The 13997-nt window shown below is 40.0% G+C and overlaps 1 protein-coding gene across 27 annotated transcripts in view; it reads left to right on the top strand.

Moving 5' to 3' along the window:
• TCF4 (transcription factor 4) overlaps positions 1 to 12894 on the top strand; it is a 358246-nt gene extending 345352 nt beyond the window's left edge. For 21 of the 27 annotated variants that reach the window (XM_060283182.2, XM_030867994.2, XM_030867986.3 and 18 more), the window contains 5 exons: positions 1918 to 2053; positions 3785 to 3947; positions 7175 to 7404; positions 7898 to 8038; positions 8225 to 12894. In XM_060283182.2, the coding sequence (XP_060139165.1) occupies positions 1918 to 2053; positions 3785 to 3947; positions 7175 to 7404; positions 7898 to 8034 (666 nt within the window). In that variant the 3' untranslated portion in view covers positions 8035 to 8038; positions 8225 to 12894. The remainder of the gene's footprint in view (positions 1 to 1917; positions 2054 to 3784; positions 3948 to 7174; positions 7405 to 7897; positions 8039 to 8224) is intronic. The other 6 variants (XM_030868004.2, XM_030867993.2, XM_060283172.1 and 3 more) reach the window with 1 other exon arrangement.
• Positions 12895 to 13997: the final 1103 nt, after the last annotated feature.

The raw sequence follows: 13997 nt of genomic DNA, 5'->3' as shown, positions 1-13997 counted from the left end.
GACACTTATTCCATGGAACTCCAGAAGTTGAATCTCGGACCATTGGGTGGAATGTACAAGGAGGCCAACTTGTGGTGAAAATGGAGTGAGCTGCTTTGGGAGATAATCAGGGTCTTAATATATTTGAAGCATCCACATAGACACTAAATGACCACCATTCAGATTGTTCTGGGAAGGCACACGGGCACCCAAGTAGCAGAAAACACTGGACTCCCCAGATCTCTCGGCTACAACATTCATTTATACGTCCTGCTGCTCCTGAGTCCTTAAATCCTTTGCTATTCTTGCTGTATTTTGTTTTAACTTTTTTTAAAATTTATTTTATTGAAGTGTAGCTGATTTACAATGTTGTATCAATTTCTGCTGTACAGCAAAGTGATTCAGTTATACATTCTTTTTCATATTCTTTTCCATTATGGTTAATCACAGGATATTGAATGTAGTTCCCTGTGCTATACGGTAGGACCTTGTTTTTTATCCATTTTATATATAATGGTTTTATTTTTGCTGTATTTTGAATCTGGGCAGTTAGTAGGATTTATATGATCCTCCTCTCTCTCCCTGAATTATTTTCTTCTGTATTGTTTTGGAGGATATAAAGGTGACACTTTATGCTAGGCTGCCTTTAGATAGCACATGCTTCATTTGGTTCTGTGAATTTTATTGTTGCTAGTTCAGATTCTTATTATTGTTGCACTTTGTGGAAATACTCTTTTAAAACACTGGGTAGCAAAAGAGTGATGATTCTGCTTCGTGGTTTCAGATTTTGGATTGGGAAAAAATTACACTTTTTGCTTCATAGCCGTATAAATTCATGGATAAGTATTTTTAGTGTTAGACCCACTGTCCTGTGTCAACGTTCACCTAACAATAGGCTAAGAAAATAACTATTTGGAAATGCCATTGAAAACGCTACTCATGTTCCTATTGGTCTGCAAATGCTTACTGGTCTTACTTGAAGGTGTACACGATAAAGTCAGTGATTGCTGTCTCAATGCCACAAGGTCAACATCTCTGGACCCCAGAGTAGGTAGTAGTAGTTAATAAAAAGCTCAGCAGTATTTTTTTCAGACCAAGTCATCATGCTGTACTCTATAATTTTATTCTTGGAAGCATAGAGAGTGTTTACAATATGGTGTCTTTCTAGGATCAGAATAGGGAAAAAAAATATGGAAAAATGTCCAGACATCTTTGCATGGCAATGATGGCATTACTGGTGTGTTTAATAAAACCTTTATTGGTACATTTTCCGGTATGGTGGCATTGGCAGAAACGGTCCCCCTTTGGATTTGGAACTCAGCAGCTGAGGAAATACAGTAAACATTAATTTGGAATGGGCTGCCAGTTTTGGAAAGCCAGGTGACATTTTATTATACTTGTACCGAGCAGGGGCTATGTCCCATACTGCTGTAGCTTCCGCTGTCAGTGGCTTAGCTGGCATTATGGAAAAAAAAAATGGCAGGCCTGAGAATCTTATCCCCTGAAATGAAAGTTGAATGCCAAATTGAAATTCCTGTAGGATTTCCGATAGCAATGGGGGAATTGAGGAGACCACAATTAAGCATATGGGCATTAAGATAATTGTCAGATCTGTTGGCGGACATGATAGAAGACAGATGGGTACGAATCAGTGCACTCCACTGCAGCACCCTGGGAGACAATTTGACGTTTTACCTGCCTGAGCTACTCTGCCATATTTGTCACTGGATGTACAGCACAGTATCTTACTGAGTGTTAAAGTGTTTTTTGCTGGGTACTCTAGGTGCATGCGTGGTCCTTTAGCGCCCTCTAGTGAAATGCATTTGGGAGTATTGTTTTTCAAAGGTTAGTCTCCCTTCATTGGGTCCTTGCTGCCCTGGAAGTAGCCGTCACACCTCTGATTCCCACTAAACTCTACGGTTCCTCTTGCCCTTTCAGGTTGGGGCCCATCGTGAAGATGGCGTGGCCCTGAGGGGCAGCCATTCTCTTGTCCCAAACCAGGTGCCAGTTCCACAGCTTCCTGTCCAGTCTGCAACGTCCCCTGATTTGAACCCACCCCAGGACCCTTACAGAGGTAGGTCCGCCTCCGCGGGCGCTTCTGATCTCACTGAAACAATAGATCCCGTGTGGATCCCGTGCTTACTCATTCATCCCTCAGGAAGCACTGGCAGATCACCAAGAATCCATTTTGATACAAAGATGGTAAGTAAATGGGAAAGGATTTCAAACGTCGCTGGCTAATTGTGTTTCTTCAGTAACTGTTTTGCTCCAGCATCCTCGGAAATCCTGCTCCTGTTTCAGCAGGGAATGAGACCACAGCCTGATGAGAGGAAATGTGATTTTAGCTATTTCCACATTGTGCTCATTCAGATCCTTTAATGTGGTTAGTTGTAGCCTGACAGTGATGTTTCCAAATGAAGAGGAAGGAAGGAAATGGTTTCTGTTGCTTACGATGGAAGGAAATGTAGGTACATTACGAACATGGAACTGGGATGATTTTCGCTCTTGAGTCATCAAGCCCCGTCCTTATTGCCTCGTACCACTGACTCCTTTCGGCTTCCCAGGACCCCAGGTAGCTGTGCCGCAGGGGCAAGACCTGGGTCCCAGGGTCCTTGTGCGACTGGCTGGCCAGGTGACCCGAAAATGCTTACATAACATCTCCTCATTCCCCTCAGGTTGAGAATAAAAATGATAACAGTGGCACAAGAATGAATAATATGTATAAGCATTTGCCCACCTGTTAAGCATTGTAAGAATCTCGGGCGTGAATTATACACGTGGGTGTGCCGCCATTTTTAATTGAATAGTAATACTTTGATGGCCCTTTCTTTTTTCTTTTTGTTTTTGTTTTTGTTTTTGTTTTGCGGTACGCGGGCCTCTCACTGCTGTGGCCTCTCCCGTCGCGGAGCACAGGCTCCGGACACGCAGGCTCAGCGGCCATGGCTCACGGGCCCAGCCGCTCCGCGGCATGTGAGATCCTCCCGGACCGGGGCACGAACCCGCGTCCCCTGCATCGGCAGGCGGACTCTCAACCGCTGCGCCACCAGGGAAGCCCCTGGGGTCCTGCATTTCTAATGGGCTCCCAGGGGATAAGGATGCTCCCGGTCCACTGACGAGAGTTTGAGTGATAAAGTTCTAGACTCTACAAATAGAAGGAAACACTAAATAGACGCACTTCTAGCTTAGAAATAAATGATTACATTAGGGTCACGTTTTAAAATATATTGTGACCTTGGAAAGTTGAGCAGTAATAGAGCTAGAAATGTCTTCATTGAGCAGTAACTGCTTTCCATAGGTACCATTTTTAAATGCTGATTACTCCTTGAGGATAAGAGAAGCCTAATTTCAGAATATCATTAGGGTATCTGTTGAAGTCTTGACTGTACATATGTAGCATATACTCCCTGGGAATTATATTTTAAGGACATTTTTCTGTTAAATCATTGCATATGGAAGAAACTCAATATAATAGCTGATATTTACTTGGGTTCTTAATCAGAACATTGAGGTGTGTGATTTTCATGATTATGATTTTCATTGCAATTAAGTTGATGTTTTGTAGACAGAGAAATTACCGTCTACTCCAAAAGATTGCAAAATAGAATTTAACCTCAGAGCCAATGCAGGGAAAACTTGTTTCTGCAGGTGCATTTTTGAAACTTCACCAAAGACCATGAAAAAAAGGGACAGATCACACAGCTCGGTGGTCTGAACTGTATAGCTGGCAGCTCTCCAGTCTGGGGTGCGCATGTCTGTGCCTCGAGGCTTTGGTGGCCGTGTCACCTGGTCTCTTTTTTTTCTGCAGGCATGCCACCAGGATTGCAGGGCCAGAGTGTCTCCTCCGGCAGCTCTGAGATCAAATCCGACGACGAGGGCGATGAAAACCTGCAAGACACGAAATCTTCCGAGGACAAGAAATTAGATGACGACAAGAAGGATATCAAATCCATTACTAGGTCAAGATCTAGGTAACAGTATATAATACTGTCGCTTCATTTAATTCCTTTATTGGACTTTGATGAAGTGAACAGAACAGGAAGAAACTATTCAGTTTTTTCCTGGCAGGTAAATCTGCAGCTGAAAAGAAAGTGAAAGGCTTTGCTCTAGAGGTACGAAAGTATCGTTTGAGATACCTGTACTCTAGGAAAGCCAAAAATATCTTTGCATTTATGAATTTGGACCCAGTGCTAATAATGACACACTGAAAAAACAATTTGTAACTGATTCAAATGCAAGCAGTCGATTTGTAAAACTATACTTATTCTACAAATTTGGTCGTAAATGTTCTTTGGAAAATATTTCTAAAAAGAGAGCTTAGCTCTATTGAAAGCTCAATCGATGTATGCGCAACGGTAACTTTTTTCTTACCTCAAAAGTGAGAAAGTACTGATTTCCCAGCTTTATTCTAAACATGTTGGTATGTATAAGAGCAATACCTAAATTGCTCATTTTTTTTTTCTCTCGGCAGAAAAATTGCAACTGCAGGGAAATAGCTTCTGGTTGGTTTTCTTAAGTCCCCGATATCTTTAAACTAGAATCTATCTCCTTGAACTTTAATCTGATAATCCAGATGGGTTTTTTGGTTTTTGGTTTTTGTTTTTTTTGAGTATCGTGACACCCATGTTCTTTACCTCAGTTCCCTTGGATGGCTTTTATTTGCAAACTAAATGAATTGTACTAAGAGGATACCTCCCTTTTCAAGGCTATCGTTCTCAAGGTTATACCTGGCATCCTTTAGGAATTAAGGACATGCCGCCTTTTCATATTGCCTTTATAGTTATTGAGATAAATCTTATTACAAGTTCTACCAGTTTCAGAAATTCTGGAAGCTTCTACCTTACCCTTTTTCACCGTTGCTACAGAGTTTCCTGACTTGGCCACATTGGTAAGACATCCCAAGAAGGGCCTTTCACATCCTTACCAGCTTCTCTGTTAGATCAGTCAGCTCTTGGTAATTTAACTAGCGGTCATAACGCATGCATATCAATGGATTCTTTGACGTTTCAGTACAACATTTTAACTCGCTGTTAAGAACCTTCTTTTAAAAGGTCACTGTTTTGACATTTACTTAGGCCCCCAAAACCGTGTTGTAAGGCGAGACTTTCCAAATCTAGGCAGTTTTGTTCGCATAACCAATTTATTTATAAGAGGTTAACCAATTCTCATTCATTATTGGCCTGAATACCCTTGGAAAACAAATTCCCATTTTCAGGCCCACTTTGGAAAAGGTGTCGCATATGTTTGATGCGTAAAAACATTACCCAGATTTTTAACTTCAGGATGGGATGAGCAGAAACTCAACTCTGTTCTCTTTTCACTTATTACATCCTATTTGTGTGTCAGAATGTGGGTGTGAATTAATAGTAATCTTGATTTCCTTGGCATCAGCAGAGGTCACGGGTGGGAGAGAGCGGGACCAGCAAGGAAATGAGGAGGGAAATCAGATGGCGGAGAAAGAGAGCACTTTCCGATGGGTTCAGTTTAGTTGCGCGTTCACCAGCACGCATTCGAGGCAGACAGTCCCATCTGGAAGGGAGTTTAACCTACAGGAAAGACGAGCCAAGTCTTACAGCATCTTTCTTTGGTGTCTGCCTCCTTTATAAGTGTTCTTGGCTTACTTACGTCATCTTTATGAGCAGCATGTGCTGCAACCCAGGAATCCGCTCCATTTCTGATTGATTGGGGCTTCTCCATCATAGTGGATCCTTAGTGCGGTTTGGAAGTTACCCAGACGTTCTCCACAGTGGAAGACTCGGGGCTATCCATTTTAAGCCAATACTCGCTAAGCGTGCGTTGAATTGAATAGATAACTTCCCACGTGTTCCTCCAGCTCTGGAAGGTTGTGATTAACATCTTTATTCTGTGAGCCTTTCAGATTCATGGAACTTTAGAGTAGAGGCTCACCTTGATGGTCTTTGGGGTCAGTGCTCAGATCTCTAGGTTAACGTCCTTATGGATGGCCACCTCGATATTGTTTCTTGCAGTGAAGACTCTCTTGCTTTTGAGTGAAGTTTACTTCATTTTTTATATCTCTCATACTCAAAAAAGGTTCTTGCTCATATTAATTCATTGTTAATTCAGCAATTAATTTAGTTCCGCTCAGGGTTCTTTGCTCTGTTCTGTTCTGCCTTCCTGAGACATTTTCCACACCTCTCTCTTTTACGTGATTGCCCAGGAATTATTGAAGCCTTGACGCCATGAGATCTTCCTGATATGACGTGCTTTCCAGGTGGCTCATCCTCCTATTTGCCCCCCATTCAAAAGTTTCTAATTTGTCCACATGACACCCAGAAACAGAAGTTATCTTCCCTTTCCAGACTCCTGGCTCCAACCATGCCTTTGATATGAATCATGTGATATCTCTGTTCTCATAATCAGGGATGAGCTTTTGGGCTTCATTTTTGACTCACAATGAGATCATGGGTATTGATAACCAGTAAGTGTTTGGGTTGGGTTGGGTTGGGTTGGGTTTGCCTAGAACTCATGTCAACTCAGCTTTCCCCAACTTGTCTGGGGAATCATAAACATCCATAAAGTTAGGCCATGGAGATGATGTTTCTCTAACCTTTCTATTTAAAACATGGAAAAAGCGAGACTCAGATACATTAAGTGGACTGACCAAGCCTCCCAAGCTGGTTAATAGACAGCAGGTCCCCGTGTGTACTCCCATTGCTCTGTTGTCTTGAATGTAGGACCTTCTTAATCCTGTTTGAGCTGCATCGTCTTAATTTTGACTTATCCACATCATTTTTCAATCCCTGGTTCTCCTTGGGTTTCGGATGTCACAGTATGAAAGTTTTTTTTAAGAAAGAACAGCTTCAGTCTAAAACACTTTCTGAATCGTGGTCCTGAAGTGTGTAGCCCGAGCTGAAGTTGACAGCGCTCTGCCGTGCGTAACCTTAGGGATGGAAGCTATGTTTTCCTTTTTGCTCCCCTCCATCCATATGGTGCCCCAACTTGAACCTCTCCTGTTGGGTTTGGGTTTCATGTCCAGGAGACATCAAACGTCTGGCGTAGCGACTGTCACAGCCACCTAAAGCAACGCCAAGCCCAGGTGGATGGAAAATTCTGCCAAGGACAAGATCCTGAGATGCAAGAGTTCCCTGAAAACTCAGAAAGAAAACAAAAGGAATTTAGAAACTGTCTTTTTCCCCACCCCATTGGAAAATGTCACGTTTTCCCTTTTGTCCCGCAGCAATAACGATGACGAAGACCTGACGCCGGAGCAAAAGGCGGAGCGGGAGAAGGAGAGGAGGATGGCTAACAACGCCCGGGAGCGCCTGCGAGTCCGTGACATCAACGAGGCGTTCAAGGAGCTGGGCCGCATGGTGCAGCTGCACCTCAAGAGTGACAAGCCCCAGACCAAGCTTCTGATCCTCCACCAGGCCGTGGCCGTCATCCTCAGCCTGGAGCAGCAAGTCCGAGGTCAGTGCCGGCCAGCTGGCCTCCACGCAGAGGTCACGGCCGCACGCCGCTGGAGAGAGCAGAGATGCTCTGGCGGCCTTGAGCAGGGGCAGAGAGTAGACTCTTAGGCATCCTTCAGAATCATTGCTTCAATCTCATCTAAATCTATGAGGCAGCTCCCCTTTCTCCTGTAACTGAATCCTGGGATTGTTCTTGTAACTGATGCTGCCTTAGGACGTTTCCATAGGTCCTCTCGGTAACCGGAGCTGGGGACGTTTGCTTTACCAACTTTCTCAGACTGTAAAGTGGCTGCAGAGTTTCACCAGGGAGTTCGACCTTTACTAGCCACTGAGCGAATGAATGACAGTCGTGTGCATTTTCCTAGCTGGTCCTCTTGTTCTGGAAGGTAGAAACTGAGAGGAAGGATCAACAGCCCCACAGAAACGTTGCATGAGTGCCCTGGACCAGAAGCCGTGGGTGTGACCTAAATGCTCTGTGCTTTCCTCTTCCACAGAAAGGAATCTGAATCCGAAAGCTGCATGTCTGAAAAGAAGGGAAGAGGAGAAGGTGTCCTCGGAGCCGCCCCCGCTCTCCTTGGCAGGCCCTCACCCCGGCATGGGAGACGCGTCCAATCACATGGGACAGATGTAAAAGGGCAAGTTTGTTTTCAGCCATTTCTGAAAGCTCTCCTTTGTTACTCTTACCAAGGCATCAGCCGTGAAAGCCATATTTGACCCAAATTTTTTTTCCCCCTTGGGAAGAAAAAAACAAGTTTAAAAATAAAAGCTTTCCTTTTTTCTGTTATAAACGTATTAATTCATCTTTCTCTCTTCTTTCTCAGGTCCAAGTTGCCACATTGCTTCATTAATACAAGAGACCACTTCCTTAACAGCTGTATTATCTTAAACCCACATAAACACTTGTCCTTAACCCCTTTTTTTGTAATATAAGACAAGTCTGAGTAGTTATGAATCGCAGACGCAAGAGGTTTCAGCATTCCCAATGATCAAAAAACCGAAAAACAAAACAAAAAAAAAAAAAGAAAGAAAACAAGTGCAACTTGGGGGATGACTCTCTTTAACATATCATTCAGAATGTTCAAAGCAGTATGTGCAGGCTGAGACGCAGCCCAGAGACTGAATGGCAATCTTTCCACACTGTGGAACAATGCATTTGTGCCTAAACTTCTTTTGGAAAAAAAAAATATATAATTAATTTGTAAGTCTGAAAAAAAAATATTTAATTTAAAAAAATTGTAAACTTGCAATAATGAAAAAGTGTACTTCTGAAGAAAACTACATGACCATTTTTGTTGGTATTCAAGTCAGCTAGTGTTTATAATTACCGGATATCGAATAAGGGAAGCTCGGCTGCCCTCGTAACAAAACCAGCAAACATCCTGATGACAGCGAAGTGATGACATTAGCCATTCCTTAGGGTAGGAGGAACAGATGGATCTTATAGACCTATGACAAATATATATATAAATATATATATAAATATATATTAAAAATTTAGTGACTATGGTAAGCTTTTGTTCATTTGTTTCAGACTTTTTTCTCCTGTAAAAAAATAGTACTGATTAACTTTTTTAAAAGAAAGATTTTACTGTAAATATGGATTTTTTTTTTTTTTTTTTTTTTTTTTTTTGGTCTTATTTCTGTCCCTTTCCCCGGTTTGTTCTCATAACCTGTAGTGCCAACTCTGCTTCCGGAGGGGTAGTGCAGGATGAAATGCTGACCCTGATGTTGCTTTTCATTCATAAATAAGTAGAAAGTTGTTTCTTCAGTCTTTTGGGAACACAGGACTTAAAAGTCACATCATGTGTAGATATTAACAAGCAGCATTACCAAGACATGGCAAAAAGAGTTTGTCTGAATTGTAATGTTGCGTTTGTGACCCTCTTCTGGGATTTTCAGAGGTACAAGGTTAGAATGCTACAATGTTACCACTGTGCCTTCCAATGTTTATATCATCGGAAACATAACATAATCAAAGTGGCTGTGATTTAACAAAATGATTAAAGCGTTACCTACATGTGTAGCCAGAAGTAGTGTGCAGTGAGGTGTTTCTAAATACATGGTCAGATTTTTGGAAAAAAACAAAAACAAAAAAAACAAGTGAAGTTCAACGACCATCCAATGAGAAAATTGCAAGTAGTGTGACAGAGCTGATTGATTTTGTTGCTTTCTTGATTTTTTTTTCAAAATGGGTTTACTAAGATGCAGATGACTTAACTGTCTCCTCCTTCGTCTGAAAAAAAAAATGCCAATATTCAATCATCATGCAGCGTTATAACAAGCCTTATAAGTCCTAAAGCATTAAGTTGCACTTTCTTGAGGAGGGGTAGTGCAGTATTTCTCTGGCCAGTATGAATGAAGTTTATACTTAACGTATTTGATAGAAACATAGATCAAGCTATGGCACAGCAACTCATCAGATAGCTAGCTTTGACGTCTGGGCACAATTGAACCAACTTCCATCGTGAATCTTTCTAATGATTGACTTTGGTGTATAGTGCAGTAAAGAAATAGTGCTCCTAGTTAAGTATTTGTCAGCATCCTTTTGTCTCTAACTCATTTCTGTTTTTACAGCCACACAATCTTGGCATGTATTAAGGAAAAAAAAATCCCTTGTTCAAGTAGTTTTTCCACCTATCAGCACTGAGTAAATGCCATAAACCCATCGAAATGGTCTAAATGTTCCATCTGTTCTCCTGTTTTGCCAGTTATATAGTAATGAAATACATTTGTAAATTTTATGCAACAAATGGCAAACGTATCATTATTTTGAAATTGTGTATGTAAAAGTTATATTTTTACATGTAGACTCTTGTTATTATGTGTTTTAATACATTGTATCGGTTTTTGTTCCTTTTTTTTTTTTAAACGGTGTGGTTTAAAAACCGTCTCATTGAAATGAAATAGTGAGCTACAAGAATCTGAATTTTATGTTCATTTCTGAAAATGTAAGAACAAATAAGATAGTTACCACGTGGTCATCTTTTACAAACCCATAAACATTTTGATTAGCTGTGTGTGTGTTGAAAACTGTAAATATGTTCAGTAGTGATAAAACTAAAATACTTTGTTTGATTTGTTGATAAGTTCCTAAAATGTGGAGGTGGATTAAAACCTTAGAATAGCAGAGATCAGACTTCATGAAAAGTTATTTTGAGGCTACCCTGTGAAAATGAATGAACAAAGGGGCTCAAAGAAGGGCATGGAAGACAATATTGTATACTCTCCCCTCCTCCTGAATAATGGAAACTGTGTGTACTTGTACCCTCAGTATGTTGAAGATTTCCTTTTAGTGGTACATTCTGCACTCATTTTGTATACTCTATCAAGGCGGGTATCCCTAGGAACAATATTATATAAGAAGCAGGTATCCTCTGATCACATTCAGGATAAGTGTATAGAAGAAAATATGGTGTTTACTCTTTAGGGAACTGGAAACACTCCCTGCATTGATGTACATTTTAAGGTTGGCACTTTTGATACACGTTATCATCAAGGTGCTTTCATAGAGCTGATTTAAAGTTTTTCAAATCTGTAAACAAAGCAAAAAACAATTAAATCGTAGTTCTTGGATTATTTTTTAAATTGGTGCTTTATATTTTGTTCTCAGTCAAACAGAGTAAAAGCTGCAATTTATTGTTCACCAGCTTTGATGCATTCATTAATCAGTCATGTAATACCTCTATTGTGGAATTCCCTTTGGAAATAAGCGAAAAACTTTCTAACGGCCACCAAAAGCTGCTCACTACTTTTTGCTTGGTGGAGAAACATCTGCACCTATCCATGTGCATTGGGTTGTAGCCCCATTAAAAAGGAAAAAAAAAACAAAAAGATGAAAGGGAATGTGGCCTTTGTAGTGTGTTTTTTTTTTTTCTTGTTCTTTTGTAATTATCAAACCCAGGTAAGATATTGGTATCCTGCGCTGTATTTTCTAATGCAATTTAGCAGAAGACAGTTAGGATTAAAGTACTCTACAGAAATTTCCTAAGGGTCCATACTACACTATGTATATGATGATACTTAGGCTGGGGATCTGTTTAAGAGACTTGGACTTTAAAAGCAGCTTGGAACAGTTGATCCACCTCCACATTCAAGTAATTTATGAATATGCAGACTAGGGATCTGTTCATCTAGACATTTTTCCCATTTGTCTTCTGTGTAGCTGCAAGGAACACTAATGTTTATACAACTGTCAGTCCACCCAGTAACGCAACTGGTTCTGATTCAGTCTTCCGATTCCTTTTTGTTTTTCGCTTTTTCCTATTTCTTGATTTTTTTTTTTTTATTTGTGATCTTTATTTTGATGAGGGAATGGGGCGGGGGGGTAGAGGGAGGGTGTTGAACCAAGACTTGGGGGTTAAGAGGATTTTCGTCTTGGATCCAACAGGCAGAATATGATCTGTGTCCAAAAGTGAACTTGAGTCAGGAATGAAACGATTTCAGCATAAACAAGCACAAAAATTTAGTCTGCTGGCTGACTGGAAACAAAAAAAAAAAAGTCAAGATGGAATATGAGGAATTCCAACACAATGGGGCACCAAGGCCTTTAGGCCTCTCTTTTTATTTTGCTTTGGTTCTGTTTGTTTTTCTTTAGAGACATGCTCTCTCTCATGGGACTTGAAGTGGACTCATCTTTGTGCAGTGCTGGTTTTGCCATACTCATTTCAAGTATTATAGACATATGTAATGGTGAAAATATATGAACTGTGGCCTTTTTCATTCTTGTTACTTGTGATGCAATTAAGTGAAGATAAGAAAAAAAAAAGCAGAGATTTACCATGTATCAGTGCCTGGCTTTTTGTTATAAAGCTTTGTTTGTCTAGTGCTCTTTTTGCTATAAAATAGACTGTAGTACACCCTAGTAGGAAAAAAACTAAATTTAAAAATAAAAAATATATTTGGCTTATTTTTCGCAGGAGCAATCCTTTTATACCATGAATATTACAAAAAAAAATTGTCAGATTCTGAATATTTCTTCTTTGTAGATTTTTGGAATCATTATGAGTAAAAGTTTGTTACTTTATTTTACTATTTAAAAGATGTTATTTTGCCATGTGTTACTGAGATGAAACTGTATGGTAGCTTTTTTGTTTGTTTTGTTTTTTTTTTTGTTTTGTTTTTGTTTTTTTTTTTTTAGTTGTAGGTCGCAGCGGGGAAATTTTTTGCGACTGTACACATAGCTGCAGCATTAAAAACTAAAAAAAAAATTGTTAAAAAAAGAAAAAAAGGGAAAACATTGAAAAAAAAGAAAAAAAAGATAAACAGTTACACCTTGTTTTCAATGTGTGGCTGAGTGCCTCGATTTTTTCATGTTTTTGGTGTATTTCTGATTTGTAGAAGTGTCTAAACAGGTTGTGTGCTGGAGTTCCTTCAAGACAAAAATAAACCCAGCTTGGTCTAGGCCATTACCTGTTTCCCATCTGTAGTTATTCGATGAAGTCATGTACATGACCGTTCTGTAGCAATAAATGTGCCATTTTTATAAACTGTTTCTGACACTTGTTTCATTTCATTTTGCATTGTCCATATAGCTCTGCTTCTCTGCTGTTAAGTAAAGCCGCCTCTAGATTTCATTTTGCAAGTGTTGGAGATATTGACAGCTTAACAAACAAAACATACCAACACAAAAAAACCCACAAAAACAAATTGAAAAAGCAAAGCACATGACTGACCAAGGAAGAGATGCCCTTAATGAAAATGGAACGAGATGCATGCAAAACAAAAAGAAAACTGTCTAGAGGATTAATTAATTGAAGGAATCTAATTAATGTAACACGGAAGCTATGCGTTTGAAGAGCTTTGAACTGCGCCATTGTTGCCAGTGTTTTCGGTTGGGCTGCAGCTTGCTTAAGTCAAGTCAGCCTTAAACTTCTGGATCAGTTGGTCGATTGGCAGAACCTCCTCAGCTAGATCTTTTCAGTCAAAAATCTATTGTATCGCTTTGTGAAGAGCTGCCTATTGTTAACCACGATTAATATTCCACTGTATTGATCGTTTCTCAAACTCTACCCAGCCCACTACTTCTGGTTGACTCTGTTGACGATTAATCCAGGTGTAAACAACCAGATGGGCTTTTTTCGAACTTGTACCACGGATGCGTGCCACCTATGATGGGAGGGGAAAAATGTACAGATTAAACTTATTCAGTGTTATGTACTGTAAGTTAATACTTTTGTAGAGTGGACATCAATCTCCTTTGCAAAACTTGGAGGCTGTTTCAACATTGCATTTTAGAAATGTAAAGTAATGTATGCAATGGAAAGAAAGCCCGTGGTTAGATAAGCGCTTCATCACAGAATGTTCTAAATCCAGTACGTGGTATTTGGGGATGTCTTCATATCGCTCTTGTACGCTTTCTAATGGGGTTTAGTGACAAGTTTACCTGAAGGAAAATGTGATAACGCCATTTGGGTCACATGTGAAATGCCCTCCATTAGCCAAATGTTGGGGTTTTTTTTTTTCTTTTTGGTTGGATTGTTTGCAGACATTTAAATTTTATGAAATTTCCAAGGATTTTGGTTGATAAGCCCTTTTTCCTTCTAAATGATTTGAGATGTTCTTCTGTTCTTACTGTGTGTTTTAAATATAGATAAA

The sequence above is a fragment of the Globicephala melas genome, chromosome 13 (genome assembly GCF_963455315.2).
Source record: "Globicephala melas chromosome 13, mGloMel1.2, whole genome shotgun sequence".
NCBI lineage: Eukaryota > Metazoa > Chordata > Mammalia > Artiodactyla > Delphinidae > Globicephala > Globicephala melas.
Note: the sequence above shows the minus strand (reverse complement) of the source record. Positions and strands in the feature narration are given on the sequence as shown.